At 33.6% G+C, this 17,784-nt stretch overlaps 1 protein-coding gene across 1 annotated transcript in view; it reads right to left on the reverse strand.

Annotated features, from left to right (window-relative positions):
- LOC150100151 (integrin alpha-PS1-like) overlaps positions 1-17,784 on the reverse strand; it is a 573,942-nt gene that overhangs the window by 168,295 nt on the left and 387,863 nt on the right. Inside the window, exon 20 of the mRNA XM_090402382.1 lies at positions 13,860-13,962. Within this exon, the coding sequence (XP_090258508.1) occupies positions 13,860-13,962 (103 nt within the window). The remainder of the gene's footprint in view (positions 1-13,859; positions 13,963-17,784) is intronic.

Below are 17,784 nucleotides of genomic sequence, written 5' to 3' on the forward strand. Positions count from 1 at the left end.
CTTAGCAGAACCTTCTGTGGGACCACAAACACAAATTAATCAAATTTTTCAATTCCCCATTTTGATGCTTGCTCACTTAATTCTACTTGATATTGCCTGCCATTCGGGAGCATTGTTTTGGGTTTAGTGTTCAATGTTATAATTACTTGTTCCTTTCTCTGATTCTCACTGCCTGAATATAAAATATGTAGTCATTATTTAAAGAATCTCACCTGATTTTATTGCTCTTTGTTTCTGGACCACTTTGATGCCAATTATATACTTTTCTAATTTCTAAGAGCAAAGCTAATAATAATGGTAAGTGCCTGTTAGATTACTGTTCAGAACATAAACTGGCCATTACTAACACCATGTTTCAACATAAAGATATGCTCAAATTCACAAGGAGAGAAAATGTGAGAAATAAGAAAAGTCTTACTGACTATGTTAATTGTTGATAATGATATCTTCATGATGGTTCACAACAAAAGAGTATACCCAAGATCTGAAATTGGAAGCTATCACCATTTAGCTTTAAGAAGAATGAAACTGAATATCATATTGAAAAGAAGAGTGTCAAGAAAGTTTTAAAATGAATCAAAGTTAAACAATTTTCAGAGATGAAATAGACTCAAACACACAATACATTATTCAATGAAAACTGAAAGAGTTTGGAAACAAGAGCCAAACCCTGGAAATTCAGAGGCAAACCCCTGAAGAAAATATTGATTGATTCAGCTAGAGAGTTAAGTGGTGAGGTTATTTGTAATGATACATGGAGTACTGATAAACAAATCAGTACTCCATGGTGGACTCAAGAAGCTAAAGAGGCAGTCAAAGAAAAGAAGGAAGCACATCGAAAGTTCTTGGCAAGTAAGTCAGCTTGTGCTCTCACAGAATACATAGAAAAATGTAAGAAAGCAAAGCATTATATAAAACTAGCTAAACAAAAGTCATGGAAAGACTTTGGTAACACCATTGAAAATGAATATCAGGAAGGTGATAAAATATTCTGGAAAAAAATCTCAGAAATAGAGAAAAGATTACTGTAAAAGGAATAAAATATACTAAAAGTGGCATGAAAACTGGTGAAAAACATATGCTAGAAGTTTGGAGTAATTACTTTGAAAGATTGCTAAATGAAACAAGCAGTGATGGTACAATCATAGAAAATAATCAAAAGGAATGCAATCAGGAATATATTGATACTTGAAGCAGAAAAAATTGTTTTCAACCAGAAATGCTCAGGTATACTCTGAATTATGCAGTATAGCATAATTCAGAAGGCCTGGTCTTCTGAGTCCACATTATTGGAGTAGATCTCTCATAGTATTCATAGATGAGTACTATGAGCACTATTGGAGTAGAGCTCTCATAGTACTCATCTATGAAAAGGGCAATAAAACTGAATGTGAGAATTACAGATGAATTAGTATAATGAGTGTTCTTGGTATGATTTATGCAAATATACATGAGAAAAAGTATTTAAGAAAAACTGGGAAAGAGCAAACAAGGTTCAGGACAAATTAGGAGTTGTCAGGATCGGATTTGCACTTTAAGACAAACAGTTGAAAAATCATAGGAATATAACAAGGATCTGTATTTAATTTTGTAGATCTGGAAAAGGCATATGGCACAGTGGTAAGAAAAAAGCTGTTCAAAACGCTACAGTTGTATAGTATGAATAAGGAATTATTTTGGGCAATACATAGTTTATATCTGAGTTGTAAGTCGGCAGTTAGAATTGAAGAAGGTATGACAAGATGGTTTCAGGTGCGAGACAAGGGTACATATTATCTCTACTGTTATTCATCATCTGGATCACACCAAAGGAGGGTATTAAATGTGATGTCAAATTTGGAGATGTTATCTCAGCTCTTTATGCAGATGATGTGTTATACTCCTAAATAAATCTAGTACAAGTCTGCATTCCCTGACTAAATTGAAGAACCACTGTAATAAATTTAATAGGAAAATCACCAAAACATAAACAATGAAAATGAAAATAGGCAGAAAAATAGAAAACATCAACTGCATCCTGAATGGATGTTAAACTGTAGAACAAGAAAACACTTCAGAACAAGAAAAAAACCAAGATCAGCTATTTAAGCACAATTTTTAATGAAGATGGCAAATTAAATATGAAAATAGACATCAAAATTAGCAAAGCTGATATGGTCAACTGAATAAATTTATATGGAATAATAGAGAAATTAGTCATAACAGTAAACTAGCTGTATACAGGACAGTGCTCAAACCAATTTTAACATATGTTTCTGAGAGTTGGATTAGAAATAAAACACTTGATCCAAGACTGAACTGGAAGCCATAGATATGAGAATTCTGATAAAGATTTGGAGAGTGAACAGATGGCATCAGTGGCAGCATAATCACATTAAAATGAGGATATTAGGAAAGAATCTGATGCTGTTAGCATTCAGGAATGTGTTAGCAGAGATAATTTCAGGTGGTATGGTCACTTAAACAGAATGGGAAAGGAAAGATTAGCAAAACAAGTGTTCTCTGGGTCTTTTTCTTGCCAGGTTTGCAAGAAAAAGACCCAGAGGAAGACTAAGATATAGGTGGGTTGATACAGCAAAAAGTGCCTTAGAAGATAGAAATATAAGATCTGATAATGATGGAGTCTTGACAGGTAACAGATTGATTTGGAGGGAAATTGTAGATAGGAAGTTAGTGGTGATGTAAGCTTTTCATGTAGCACTATCATAATATCTTGTATGACTCCACTACCTACACTGACTAAATTGTTCGTAACTTTTTTATAACTGAAACATAAAGCTCCTCTTTGTTCTGCATACATCAGGAATTCGATGATAACTTTTCTAATTCTTTTGCCAGTTCCACTTCTTTTCCATTGATACTTCTTATATTGATGGTTCCAATTTTGAACTGTGGTGATGACGATTTGGAGTTTGTTTCATTAGCAGACTTTTCACCATTTTCCCTCTTCCCATTGGTTTCAATGAAAACAATGGGAAGAGGGATAACTGAATAATACTCCAGTTGCCATGGCATTTTCAAAATATTATACAATCACTTACTTTTGGTTTAAACCAATACATATCACAACTTGGTCAGCTAAATCTCAAGTTCCTAGACACCTACTAACAAGCTGCACCATGAGAAGTGAAGAATGGACATAAGGTCAGAAGCTCTGGTCAGTTCTCAGCATTCCTTAAAAGACTTTGTGCAGATCTCATCCCAAGTTTGATCCTTAAGTGTGATCCAAGTATATATAATATTTTTTGTATTTACAATTTTTGTTATGTTTTTTTTTATTCCTCTCTCTCTAATAGATAAATACGACACAGATTTTGATATATATATGTGTTGCACTGCTTAAAGCTTATATGGTAAAGTAATTAATCATTAAAATTCATTACAATTTTTGAATAATCTCAAACTTTTATCTTCATTCTTGTACATGTTTTTAAAACTAAATTGTTCGTAACTTTTTTTATAACTGAAACATAAAGCTCCTCTTTGTTCTGCATACATGGCATGGCTGCAGTTTACACAGAAAGTGGTAAACATAATCCACAATTAAAACTTTTAAAATATCTTCCATGCATGCTATATTTTTTACAGTTGAGAAGTGGTTAAGATTTATAGACATAACAAACAGAAAAGACCTTTATCCAAGTGTAAGCAAACAAAGTTTGCACCTGAAATATAATCAGGACTGGGGCAACTCGTAAATAGAAGCTAATGACATCACATCACTTGCCTTAGTATCCCATAATGCAAAGCACATATCCTAATGGGTATGTATAATGTAATGCATTATGGAAAGGTGTCACATCTTATTATTAAAATACTCTGGATTAGAGATAGTTGTTGGAAGTTTTTCCACTATAAATTAAAGATACCAAGAAATTATATACTTGGTTTAATCCTTTATCCAAGTGTAAGCAAACAAAGTTTGTGCCTGAAATATAGTTGCCTGAGTTGCCTCAGTCATGATTACATTTCATGCATAAACTTTGTTTGCTTACACTTGGATAAAGGATTAACCAAGTATATAATTTCTTGGTATCTTTAAACACAAGATATTGTATTTAAGCAATAATAATCAGGAAGAGAAAGTAGCAACTAAATTCTTCAACATGAAATAAGAGGATAATAATTCAAATAGTAGGTCATATCAAGAAGAGTGATGTGGGCAATAATCAAAATGGGGAACTGGACAATGAGACTTCTTTGTGCCTATGGTCTCAGAGAAAGAACTGCTGATGAAGGAATTTTTCAAGTCATTGGAGAAGGCAGATGAGAAAGAAAAATGTAAAGTTGAATCTTGTTGGAGAGGTAAATAGCAAAATAGGAAATGAATACTAAACACATAAAAATGTTTTGGGAAATATGGAAAAAAGAGCAAAACTGATATTAATGGTAGGTACCTGTTGGATTTCTGTTCAGAACACCATGGACTAGTTATTACTAATATTATCTTCGAATAGGTGGAAATTCTCATGGAGAAAAGACACAAAAAATAAGCAGTCTCACTGAACTATATTATTGTTGATAGCAACATTTTCCTGCTGGTTTGGAACACAAGAATATATAAGGAATATAAAACAGGAAGTGACCTCCATTTTCTTTTACCCAGGATACAACTGAATATATGATATTCGATTTTTAAGAGAACTGTGTAAGCAGCTTTTAGAAGTGACCGGTAGACTCAAATCTAAAATATTATTTAAGAAAAAAAAGTTTGTAAATAAGAACAAAGCCAAACCTTGGAGACTCATTGGACTCAGTGGCAGTCATGAAGAAGAAGGAACCGTATCAAAAGTTCCTAGCAAGTAAGTCAGCACGTGCTCTGAGAGGAAATAGAGAAAGAATGTAAAAATGTGAAGAACATAAAATTACCTAAAAAAAAAAAGATGCAGGAAGACTTCAATAAAAATATAGTTGATAAATAACAACAAGGTTACAAAATGTTTTGGAGGCTATTGAAAAAAAAGTTTAGAAATAAAGGAAAGATATTGATATTATAATGGAAAGAGTACTGGAAAAGAAGTTAGATGATAAAACTGGCATGAACACTGAAGATAGATATTCTAGATGCATAGAGTAATTACTTGAAAAAAGACTGCTAAATTATTCAAGAGGAATGTAATCAGAAGTACATGTATATAAGGAAAACTCATGTAAAAAACTTATTTAGGAAATTTTGCATTAAATATTATTATTATAATATGGGTACTGCCATGGAGTCTGAAGACTCATCGCAGAAGACCCAATCTATTCACACATTCTATCATACCTTTCCTTGAATCCATTAACAGACAAAGCACTCACAATTGACTCTGGCAACCCATTCCACTCATTCACCGTTCTCCAAGCAAAAATAGTCCCCACATTCCTATTAAACACACCTTTATTCAACTTCCAGGGATGACCCCTGTTCTGGTCCTTCTAGCCAAGTGCTGAAACATTTCCCCTGCATCTATCCTATAAAACCCTTTAAGGAAATTAAATGTTTCTATCATATCCCCTCTGTTTCTCCTATCGACCAACTTCTGCAATCCACATACCTTCAATCTACCCTCATAGGGAACATTCCACAGACCGCTCACTATCTTGATCACTTGCCTCTGAATCCTCTCCACCACTTTCTCATCCTCATGAAACCCAGGGGACCAGACTTGAGCTCAGTAATCCAGATGTGAGTGTATCAAGACCTTATAAAGATGAATGACAACTTCCTTATCTGTACTTGTTAACGTGTTCTTCTTATGGACTACCCTAGCAATATGTCCTCTAAACTTTAATTCTCTGTCTACCACCACCCGTAATTTCTAACTTCATCTATTTCCTGGAGTACAGTGCCATCAATGTGATACATAGCTTGCAATCTATTTATTCCAAAATGCATAACTTTACATTTCTTTACATTAAAATGACACCCAGTAACTTGTGTCCATACTGACAGCCCATTTAAATCATCCTGCAAGCTCTCCACATCACCTTGATTAACTATTACTCTACTTAATTTTTCCTATCAGCAAAGAACTGAATATTTCCTTTCAGTTTATTTCCTATATCATTATGTCCAAATTAAACAGCAATGGTCCCAGAACTGAACCTTGTGGCACACTATCTGTTTTCACCTCAATTCTTCCCCTCCATATACCACTTTTTGATATCTGTCCGGCAGCCACCCTCTTATCCACTTAACCAGTGTCATAGCCATTCTTATTTGTTCTAATTTATGTAACAGTGTTCCATGGGGTATTCTGTCAAATGTCGTTGCAAAATCATCGTGTAGCCATTTCCTTTATCTAACTTAGCTGTTACTCTATTATAAAAAATTAGTAAATTAGTAAGTTATGACCAACCCTTTCACAAAGCCATGTTGGCCCTCATACAGTATCATATTTTCATCTAACAGTTGAATTATCTTTTTTTTACCAAATTTTCTAGCACTTTTACCATGCTTGAGATATTGATTGGTCTATAATTTGCTACTGTAGTCTTAGAACCTTCCTTATGCAAAGGAATTATTTTGCACCCCTTTCCACTCCCTTGAAACTCTCCCAGAACTGAAACTTAAATTAAACAGCTAGTCAAAGGCATTGCTGGTTCCCTTGCACATTCTCACAAAACCCCCAGCTGATATCCCATCTAATCCCACAGCAGTGTTTACATTGAGATTCTGCAATATCCTAAGAACCTCCAATTCAGCCACCTCTGTTCCCACATTAGTGTCTGTCACATAGGTTAAAGCAGTAACTTCACTAGGATGATATATCCTTACAAAGTGGTCACTCATCATTCATTAAGGTTAATCTTCCGTAGTCATTCTTCCTCCTCGCCACATAATGCAAGAACTCTTTGGAATTTCCTTTGGCCTGCTCGGTTAGATTCTTCTCATAATCTTATAGTGCATTCCTTGCCATACTGGTCATCTTTATCGTCTGATACTTGTACTGTTCATGAGTTAGCTGGTCACTTTTCTTTCTATACCTTCCCCAACATTTTCTTTGTTTGCAGCTCATGCTTAACGATACTACTCATCCATCTGACTTCCACCTGATTTGCTCTCCTGACCCTCTCCTGATTTACTCCAGATATCCCTTGACTATACTCCATGCACTGTAAATATCCCTTCCCTTACAGATCTTTATGCCATGGTACTACTTCAAGCTACCCCCTAAGTGTATCATAATCACCTCATGCTTTGTAGTTCACATGTACCCCTGTTTACTTGAATTTCCACATGTTTTGCTACCTCCCAAGTCACGAACATATGGTCACTTTCCCCAATCGGAGACAATGTAGTCACATTAGTTATAGACAAGTCTTCTGATCCTATAACTAGATCCAACACTCTTGTACCCCAAATCCCCTCCATCACATTCTCTTTCAAGTAATTCTCTCTCTCAGTAGGTGAATTATTAGTTATAGACCTGTCTATCCCTAATGTAGCCACCTTATAGACAGGTCTTTTCATCCTATAACTAGATTCAACACACTCTTGTATCACATTCTGCTTCAAGTATTCTCTCTCTCTCTCAGTAGGTATATAAACTGCATTTCCTTCTTGCTATATGATCTTTCCTCCTTCTAATCTATGTCTCTAAAGTTGAAGTCCCCATAATAATTACTCGACTTTCACTCTTGGTAATCTGCTGATGCATGTCTTCCACATCATCCCTGGAGTCCCGGCCTATAGCCACAACCGGTTTTATATTTTGTCTTACTGGCCTCGATCTGACACCATATTGACTCAAAAGAACTGTCATCTTCCTGACTGACTCCTACTCTTGTTGGCTGCAATTCAACTGCTATCATCTGTTACCCCATCCTCTGTCCTGTTCTACTCTATCCACCCTGAAAATACTAAATCCATCACACTCTATTTCTGTAACTATGTCATCTGCTGTTAGCCAAGTCTCACTAATGCCTATAACTTTTGGCAAGGTTGCATTAACCAATGCTACAAACTTTTCCCTCTTATTCCTGATGCTTCTAGTATTAGTACAGGTATCATTTGATTAACGCGATTAATAAATTCCTCGATGTTACCGCGTATATCAAAATCTTATTAATCAAATATAATAATCAATGGTAAAAATTACAATTCATCTATGATCGTTTACTGTATTAATAATTCATTTTATATAGTACTCTTTTAGGAAAGATAAAGAATGAATGCAAAGTAAATGTTTAATAAATACTTATACCTACATTAGCTGCATTTCTTTTATCAAAAAAAAAGTTATCAAGAGTCATTTGAACAGTTTTAGTTTTTTTCTTATCAGCATAAATTCTACAATAACAAGCAAAATGACTCTCTAGACCTCAGTAAACAAGCATTCTTCAATTAACATATGGATCCATATCCATTACTTGCTGCTTAAGTGATTCTAAACTGCAAAATATTCCATCCAGTTCTTAGATTGTTATCACCTTCGGAACCTCATCTTTACATTCCATTTTTTTGTTGTCTTCATATGCACGTTGTTGTTCAATTTCAAGAAGATCGTATGTCACTGAAATCTTTTGAATTTGAATTCAAAAATTCTTTAACATCTTCTGCAACACCACCACCATCAAAACCAAGGTCTTCACCAAATACAATGATTTCTTCAACCACATTGTTCACAGCATTTTGAAAACCACCTAAGTCATTAGTGCATTCTAGCAAAAGGTTTTTCCAAACAGCTCTCATGTTAAAAGATACTTGCTCCCATGAGTCACGAATGTTTTCAATTGCATGTTTAATGTTAAAATTTTTCCAAAATTCTTGGAGCACAATCGCATTTTCTCCTGTTGTTGTTTTTACTGACTTCGAGAATACCTTTTTAAGAAAATAGGCTCTGAAAGTTGCAATGATGCCCATGTCCATGAGTTGTAGCAATGATGTTGTATTTGGTGGAAAAAATAAAACTTCACATTCTCACACAGATAATTAAGAGAATTTGGATGATCAGGTGCATTATCTAAAAGCAAATTTGAAAGCTAAGTTATTTCTCTTGAAATAAGCTTCAACTGTGGGACAAAAATAAGACTTAAAAAAATCTTCAAATAGGCTTTGGGTAATCCAAGCCTTCTGATTTGCCTGCCAAATTACAGGTAAAGAGTTTCTGTACACCATTTTAAAGCCCTTGAGTTCTGAGTTCAATAGACAAGCAGCAGTTTCAATTTGAAATCTCCATTAACATTCCCTCCAAGCATAACAGTTAAGCGATCTTTTGATACTTTATAGTGTCAAAAGCTACGCTGCTTCTTTTTTTTGACATAAAAGTTCTAGATGGCATTTTTTTTCCTGTAATATTTATGAAGAACATAATTTGTAAATACAGTAGCACCATTGGAGCTTGTTATACACCGGATGACATCATCATGATCACGACTTTCTTTCTCTGGCCAGGAAACACTCCTCGAGGCTTGCACGTCTTTGCATGGTAAATTTAAAGCACGTTAATTAAAACTTGCTGCATATATAAAGGAATTGTTGCATTAATCAAATCCAACGTTAAGCAAAGGATACCTGTATATAGAAACTGCAGCATCTCTTTAGGTCCCCAACCACCTTTACTTCCTGAAATATCTCCCCTATTCAATATTTTTGCTTGAGAAATTAGATTCTGCACTTATTGGTCATTCTCACACTCATTTGGCACACACACACACACACACACACACACTCATCTGCATCCACCCTAATTTCTTTAGTTTTCCTGATTTTATACATCCACGCTCTCAGTGCTCTCTAACTCTCTCTCTAACCATCTAACTCCAAATTCATTTAAGTGCAGTCCATGAGCACTGTACAAATCTTTACATCCATCAAACTCAGGCCATGGGTCCACAAACTCTACATCATTCGTTCCACACAACATGCGTATTGATTCATTAGCTATAACTGCCCTCCTTCTCAGTTTGCCTCTATCATAGTGATGGAGGTATAAAAATTAAATATGGAGGTATTTAAAAGTTTTAATCTGGCTATGCTGCATAATTCACAACACCTAATCAGATGATTGGAGTCCCATCAAACTTACTCATCTAGAAAAAGAGAAATAAGTGAGAACTATAGAGGAAATTCTCTACTAAATGTTCCAGGAAATATTATTATCCCAAGACCCCCATGAACTCAAAGACTCATCATGGGACTCATCACCTTTATCACACACACACACACACACACACACACACACACACACACACACACACACACACACACACACACAGCTCATCATACCATGCCTTAAATACATTCAAATTCTCTGGAGACACCATTCTCAGCAATGCATTCAAATCATTCACAACTTTTCATGCAAAAAAACTGCTTCTCATTCTGTTGCTCATACTTTCCTTATACAGCTTCCAGGGATGACTTCTTATTCTGGCCCAGTTTTTATGGAAGAGAAATTAAGAGAAGAACAAGCTAATTTCAGGCCAAACAGAAGTTGTCAGGATCAGATTTCCAATTTAACACAATTGAAAAATTACGGGAATACAACAGCGATCTGTATTTAAGTTTTGTACATCTGAAAAATACAACAAACTATAAAGCTGTTCAAAATGCTACAATTATATGGTGTAAATGGTACATTATATTGAGCAATACACTGGTTATATCTGAGTTCTAAGTTAGCAGTTAGAAGTGAAGGTAGTATGGGAAGTTACGATATATTGTTTTCACGCCATTAACAACTTGATGTGGACGTTATTTCCTGTGATTTGCATTTTTTTTCTCGGGTGGCAATACTGATTTTCGAATCGATTTATGCGGAAATCTGCACATTTCTGTTCCCAGATGGCAGTGCTTTTGGCTGTAGTTTCGTTTCCGACATCACGGTGATTTGCATGCTTGCAGCAGTAGTGTAGTGATGAGCGATACCATGATTTTTCAATCACAGTACGAATTGATATTGCAGAATTTCTGCTACGTAATTTAGCATGTGAAAGTTGCTTTCAAGTTGCGATGGTGGATTATCTATGTTAGTAGCATGGAGAAAAAAAGACAGAAAATGTATTTCGGTAGAAGAAAAGATGGCAATTCTGTGACGTGTAGATTGGCATGCCGGAACACGTGTGCATTTATCAAAAGATCTTGGACTCTCCATGTCCACTTTGAACACGATAGTAAAAAACAGGTCAAGCATTGAACTCAATGCAAAGCAATCTGGCACTATGTCCAAAAAAAAAAAAAAACCTAAAAGCAAAAACAATCAACAATTAAAGATTTTTTTAAATAGATAAATGTAAGTAATTGTAAATTCATTTATTTTCGGTTATTAAATTTTGTAATCTAGTATGTAGATACATACTAGCAGTAAGTCATCTTTTAGCCTTTTTTTAATGTTTTTTTTTTACATTTCCTGCTATTTACACTGCTATTTACAACTGACAAACAATTAACAAAAATGAAAAGGAAACAACTAAAGAAGAATTAGAAATCAGCCTGAAAGAAACAAGAAACGGAAAATCACCTGGAGAAGATAAGCTAGGTTCAGAACTATATAAATACACAGGAACAAGATTCAAACAAAGACTCTTATTATTTTAAAATAAAATTTATTCAACTGGTATCTCCCCAATAGAATGGAAAAAAGCAATTGTGATTCCTATCTTTAAAAAACATAATAGATATGACCATAAAAACTATAGAGGTATCAGTATATTAATTTCCTATTACAAGAATTTTCAAATTGCAAACTAACGAAATGTTCTGAAAACTTTATTTTAGAAGTACAGAATGGATTTAGAAAAAGGACGATCATGTATAGACCCTCCGGCCTTTTGCCTAAAATTAATAATAGAGAAAAGAAGAGAATACAATTTAGAAACACATATTGCATTTATAGACTTTGAAAAAGCATTTGACAAAGTTAAAAGAAACATATTATTTAACATATTAAAAGAAAGACAAATACCAAATAATATCCTAGAAGCTATCACAAGTATATATGAAAATAATCAAATAAAAATAAGATTAAATCACAAGCTATCATATACAAGAGGGCTAAACCAAGGGGTCCGACAGGGATGCCCCCTCTCTCAGCAACTCTTTTTAATATTTACTTAAATGAAATAATAATAAAATGGAATAAAAATTTACATCAAGGAATTAAACTTTCTCCTACAGTGAACTTAAACACTCTCCTTTTTGCTGAGGACCAAATAATAATTACAAATTCTGAAGATAACTTACAGAAAGCTATTTTAGATCTAAATGAGATAGCCAAAGATTATGGTATGATAATATCAACAGAAAAATAAAAAACTATGGCCTTTAAAGGACAAGATCCAGCAAGAACTAAAATAGTAATAGATAACAAGATCTTAGAACAGGTGAATTCATTTAACTACCTAGAATGTAAAAATATGATCACATATGAAAATGAAAAAGATATAAATGTAAAAATTGCAAAATATTTAAAAATAACAGGTGTAATTAACTCTATATTTAAACCAAACCTAGTTCAAAAACAGACCAGACTAAAAGTATACAATACATTAGCCCTACCAGTCTTAATGTATGGAAGCGAAATCTGGACAATAAAACAAAAAGACAAACAAAGATTAATAACAGCAGAAATTAAGTTTATGAGAAAAACTGCAAAGTATACCCTATTTGATCACAAAAGAAACGAAGAAATAATGAAAGAATTAAACCAAGAACCAGTAATAGAAAAAATTAAAAAATATAAACATAAATGGATGGAACACGTTCAAAGAATGAAAACAGAAAGATTACCAAAACAAGCCTTAAAATACAAGCATTAGGAAAAAGAAAACCAGGACGTCCTCTTAAATGATTCAACGATGACTTCTACGGCCAGAACAGGCCATGCTAGGCCTAAATCCTTGATACTCATGATGATGCTATTTACACTTTTTTCCATCAGTCCCCTGAAAAATGTAAAAAAGGGGTTTTACTGTATATATATATATATATATATATATATATATATATACACACACACATTATTATTTTATGGAGAGCTCATCCACAAGAGGTTGGTCAGCCCATAACACGCTAGTACTGCATAGGCTTTATGGAACTTATTCACATTTGATATGAAAGGCTGTGGATTGTATTCAATGAGAAACACATGAATTTCTGATAAATTTATCCAAACACCACGTTCCGCACTCACAGTCTCTCACAATAACAGTTAATCTACAATTCAGACAATATCGGTACACATGTAAATATAAATTTCACTTATCTTGCTGCAGCCCCATGATGACCGAGGATGAAGCTACAATATGAACATATCTCAATTACTATGCACATATTTGATTGCCTATGATTCTTAGGGATGAGCAACTGATAAGGATCAAGAAGCAAATAACCAACATGGCAATAGGTCTGTGGAATGTTCTGTATGAGGATACGTTGAAAATTTTTGGGTTACAGAGTCTGGATGATATTTGAAAAAAATAAAATAAAATAAAAAGGGAATATGATAACAATAAGTGACTAAAAAGTTTCTTAAGAGGATAGATGTGGAAAAAATTTTGATACATGATGGGAAGGGAGAGAATAATAGAATGACTTCTGCAAGTTATGTAAGAGTCAAAAAACGCATGGGAGGGAAAGGGTTATCAGAGGCAGGTAGGGTGTGGATAATGGTTACTATGTGTTTCCTCAAAGTTTCCTGCATTTTATGCAGGACCCACAAATGTCAGCATCCATAACTTGTTAATCCCTATTCTTGTCTGCTATGAGAACTGTGTGTACTTTTAAGTCATTTATGCCCATATTGTGAAATAAAAAAATAAAAAAAAAGAGTTCTTGGAGTGAAAGTCTAAATACAATACAATTAAAATATGGTTGGCATTGTTACTATTATATTTATTAGTACAGAAGTATTTATGTGTGTAAAGTTACATACCTCATAGACATGTTCCAAAGCAGGACCAAGATCTTCAAAATAATTAATATCATTCTCATCATAAACATCACCACCATAAAATATCTGTTCTGGGTGAGAAATTCTGAAAAATTTTTGTCAAAAGAAAATGTACCTTAAGTAAATACAGCAAAGTCTAAATTTGTATTACTCAAGGAAAATATTTTGATTTAATTTAATTAAAGTAACACCTATAAACAATCTACTATTACTGAATATGTGCATAAAATTATAGATAGGAAATTAACAAAGACTTTTTTTGTTCTTAATTCAAAATGTGTTTTTGTGTTTTGGTCCTAGTGGGATAATTTTATATACCACAGTACTGCCATTTTTAAAACACAAAAAATCAGCAATCCACATCTGGTGTCAGATAATTACATGAAAAGCAATGTACAAAACAAGAATTTGCAAACATGTTGAAATAATTATCCTAATCGCAAAGTTTAAATCTCTGTACAATTATATTTTGCTTAAGTAGCAAATACTGGAGATCAGATGTACAAAATATGTATAAAACACAAAAATAACTATATAAGCAAAAATTGGATAGATATTCTTTTTGTAATAGCCAAGGGAAAATGCATACTTATGACACTTTTCCTATTTGGGTAAACTTTGGAATTGCTATTAGAACTGATATTCAAACAATTCATAGAATCCACATACTCATCACTGACCCTGAATGTATCTATCATATGATATCTTAAATTCAATCTCCCTCTTCATATTTACAACATAATTTACTCACTATCATTCTATACATAAATCTAACCTTACTTCTTTGTACATCACATATCTAGGATACTCTTGAGCTTCTCCTCTCTCTCTTCATTCTCTATATAATCCTCCATATTTATTTAGTAAAAATCACCTTGCCAAAGTCTCTATCATATCATTACTTCCGCACCTATCGATCTCTGTGTATTCACCAATACATACTCCCTGATATATTGAACATCCCGTCAATCTGCAGAAAACAAATCCTCTTTCACAATTTGGGAGTGGTTGACATTTCTGAAATTCAACAAACAATGAACCACTGAAATAAAGGAAATTACTTACTAGCTGGATGCTATGTAGTCAGGTCGAAGTATGTGATATCCATAATAAACGCAGAGAAAAGGTAATCTCCATATCTTTGTACCAAACACTATCAAGTAACAAATTTATTGCTTAGGTGTGACATTAGCATTACTAAGGGATCACATATTATCTTATTAAAAGCATGAAATAGCACACACACACACACACAAAAGTTAGGATCTCAGAGCATGGTTTTTTTTTTCCCCCAGTTACTTTTATTACACAATATGAAATGTGGAACGGTTGATTACAGCTGAGGCAACTAAAACTATAAAATAGTACAAGAAGTGACAACTAAATTCTTAGAATGCACATGTAAAAACTATATCTGCTTACCAATAGACTAGGGGGTACTATTACCTTTGAAATAAACCTCCTGCACAGCAAAGCACTTAGGCAATGCTGCCACTGTTCATAACACTGTGCTTCTTATTCTGGAATGCTGTTTATTACTGTTACTACATGACAATGTCGGAAAATCTGCACCCTTTCAAGGTATTCTTCAGATATGGAAACAGCCAAAAGATGAATGGAGCTTAGTGTTATGAATACAGAAAATAGTACACTTTTGTGATTGATTTTTTTTTTTAGCCAGAAACTTGCAGACTACTGCATCATATGCAGGGGCACTCTCATGATAGATGATCCAGTTGCTTGGTCAAAGTTCGGGTCTCTTCTTATGAACAGCTTCATATAACCTTGCCAGGACTTCTAGCTAACAATGCTGGTTCACTGTTTATCCTTGTTTAAGGAATTTAAAGTGAACTGTGCTTTGTGATCAGAAAAACAAACAAGCATTGTCTCAATATGTGATCATGACAGTCATGCCTTTTTTCATCATGGGAAAGACAATGCTTTGGAGTTTTGTTTCAGGGTTGTAATGAAAGAATCAAGTTTCATCACCAGTGATAACTATATAAAAACAGTCACCTGTGAAGAAAGATCAGAATCAATATCAAGCTGTTCCAGCTTTTGATCTTCACTCAAAATTTAAAAACCTATCCTTACAGAAATTTTTCAATTCCAAATCATCCATCAAAATCTTCCTCACTGTTTCACTCTCTAAATTTAATTCTTTTGTCATTAAGTAGACAACCGTCTTTTGGAATAAACTAACTGATGTACTTTTTCCATATTTCCAAATGTTTGATGAGTTTGTGGTTGATCAGTTCTTTCATCATCACTCAGATCTTCCTGTCCCCTCTTTAAACCCCTTACACCACTGAAATACACTCAACTTTTTAATATATATGAAATCTCTTTTCATGTCACCTCTTTTTTCCTCTCTATCAAGCTCTGCAGCACACATTCACTTATTCTAGTGGTAAGGCTCATACATTGCCTATTCATACTGTTTTTAAAGAAATTACAACGTGAACTAATATAAATAATAATAAATTTAATTAATACTTCCAATATCTCAGTAAAGTCCAACTTTCATCATCAGAGAATGAAATATAATAAGATATGTGCAAGCAAGGCACCACACTTAGTAATGAGCCCTTAGTAAGCTATTCTATTGGGGTAGTTTCATGCACCTAAATTTGTTGAGGTTAGGGTAGTTTCTTAAGGTAGAAGCAAATTCAAATTCAAGAAAAAGTCTTTCATATTTATACTTGCTGTGATGGAGTAGAGTGACCTTCTTTCAGTGTATTCTATGGTGGGTGTCCAAAGCATGGTCAGCAAGTCCTGAATGGCTGTAATGGTGGAAACAGATATAGTGCTTATGTTCAGCAATTCTGATGTTGGCTATTCTGCTGGTTTGGCCATAAGAGGACAGTTTACAACTACATGGGACCTGGTAAACACTTGGCAGATGTCCAGGGACTGAGGTTGGTCTTTGGTGGAGCAGATAAGGGATGCTAATTTTTTATATGATCTTTAAGCGGTTAAAAGGTTGTATTTCTTTAAGATTTTTGTTAGTTTTTCAGACATGTTTTGGATATGTGGAATACTGTTGGATTCTGAATGAAGAGAAATGGAAATTGTTAATACATCATTCAGAGTCCAACATAATCTACCATTCCCTGAGCAATTTTTTTTTTTTTTTAACTAATAGTCTCATGCTCATAATATGTTATTTATATAATTTCTTTCAAGTTATGTTAATCAATATTTATTTATTTATATATTTTTGGGATAAATTACAGTTATGAAAAGCTGTGTATTAAAATATTATTTATTTTGTGAATTTAATTCCTTTAATATAATGTTAAAAACTGTAATATGGACAATTTTAATGTAGCCAGGAAATTCCTTAAGATAACACTTGATTGGTTGCTATGAGAAATTATGTTAAATTGTACATGTTTTTGGTCATAAAATGTTGCAAAATATAAGACTTATTGTTAAATTGACCATATATTTAAAACGTACTTCTGTTCATACAAATTGCCTACCAGTTTCGCTAGTAAATGACTAGCTTTCTCAAGGCTTGCACAGTACAAAAAATGGTAAATGCAAAAAGGTTTAAGAATACAAATTAAATGCTCTACTATATGTAGATGATATCTTCATCATATGGAAGGACAACTTAGAAAACCTACATATGTTTGTTAATAGAATCAATGCACTCCACAAAAAAATAAAATTTACTCTAGAAGTAGAAAATAACAAACAGCTGCACTTCTTGGACTTACTAGTAAAAAGACAAGGTAACAGTATCAAACTGTCAATTTACAAAAATCCAAAATTTGTTGAGCCCTGATAACAAGGATCTGAAAAAGGCATTGGATAAGATGCCAAAAGAAAAGCTGTTCAGAACCTATTATCATGGTCTAAATGAGATTTTATTCAAAGCAATGTATAACTTATACTTACT

Source organism: Typopeltis vanoorti, chromosome 13 (genome assembly GCF_054136105.1).
Source record: "Typopeltis vanoorti isolate ZY-2024b chromosome 13, IOZ_Tvanoo_1.0, whole genome shotgun sequence".
Taxonomy (NCBI): Eukaryota; Metazoa; Arthropoda; class Arachnida; order Uropygi; family Thelyphonidae; genus Typopeltis; species Typopeltis vanoorti.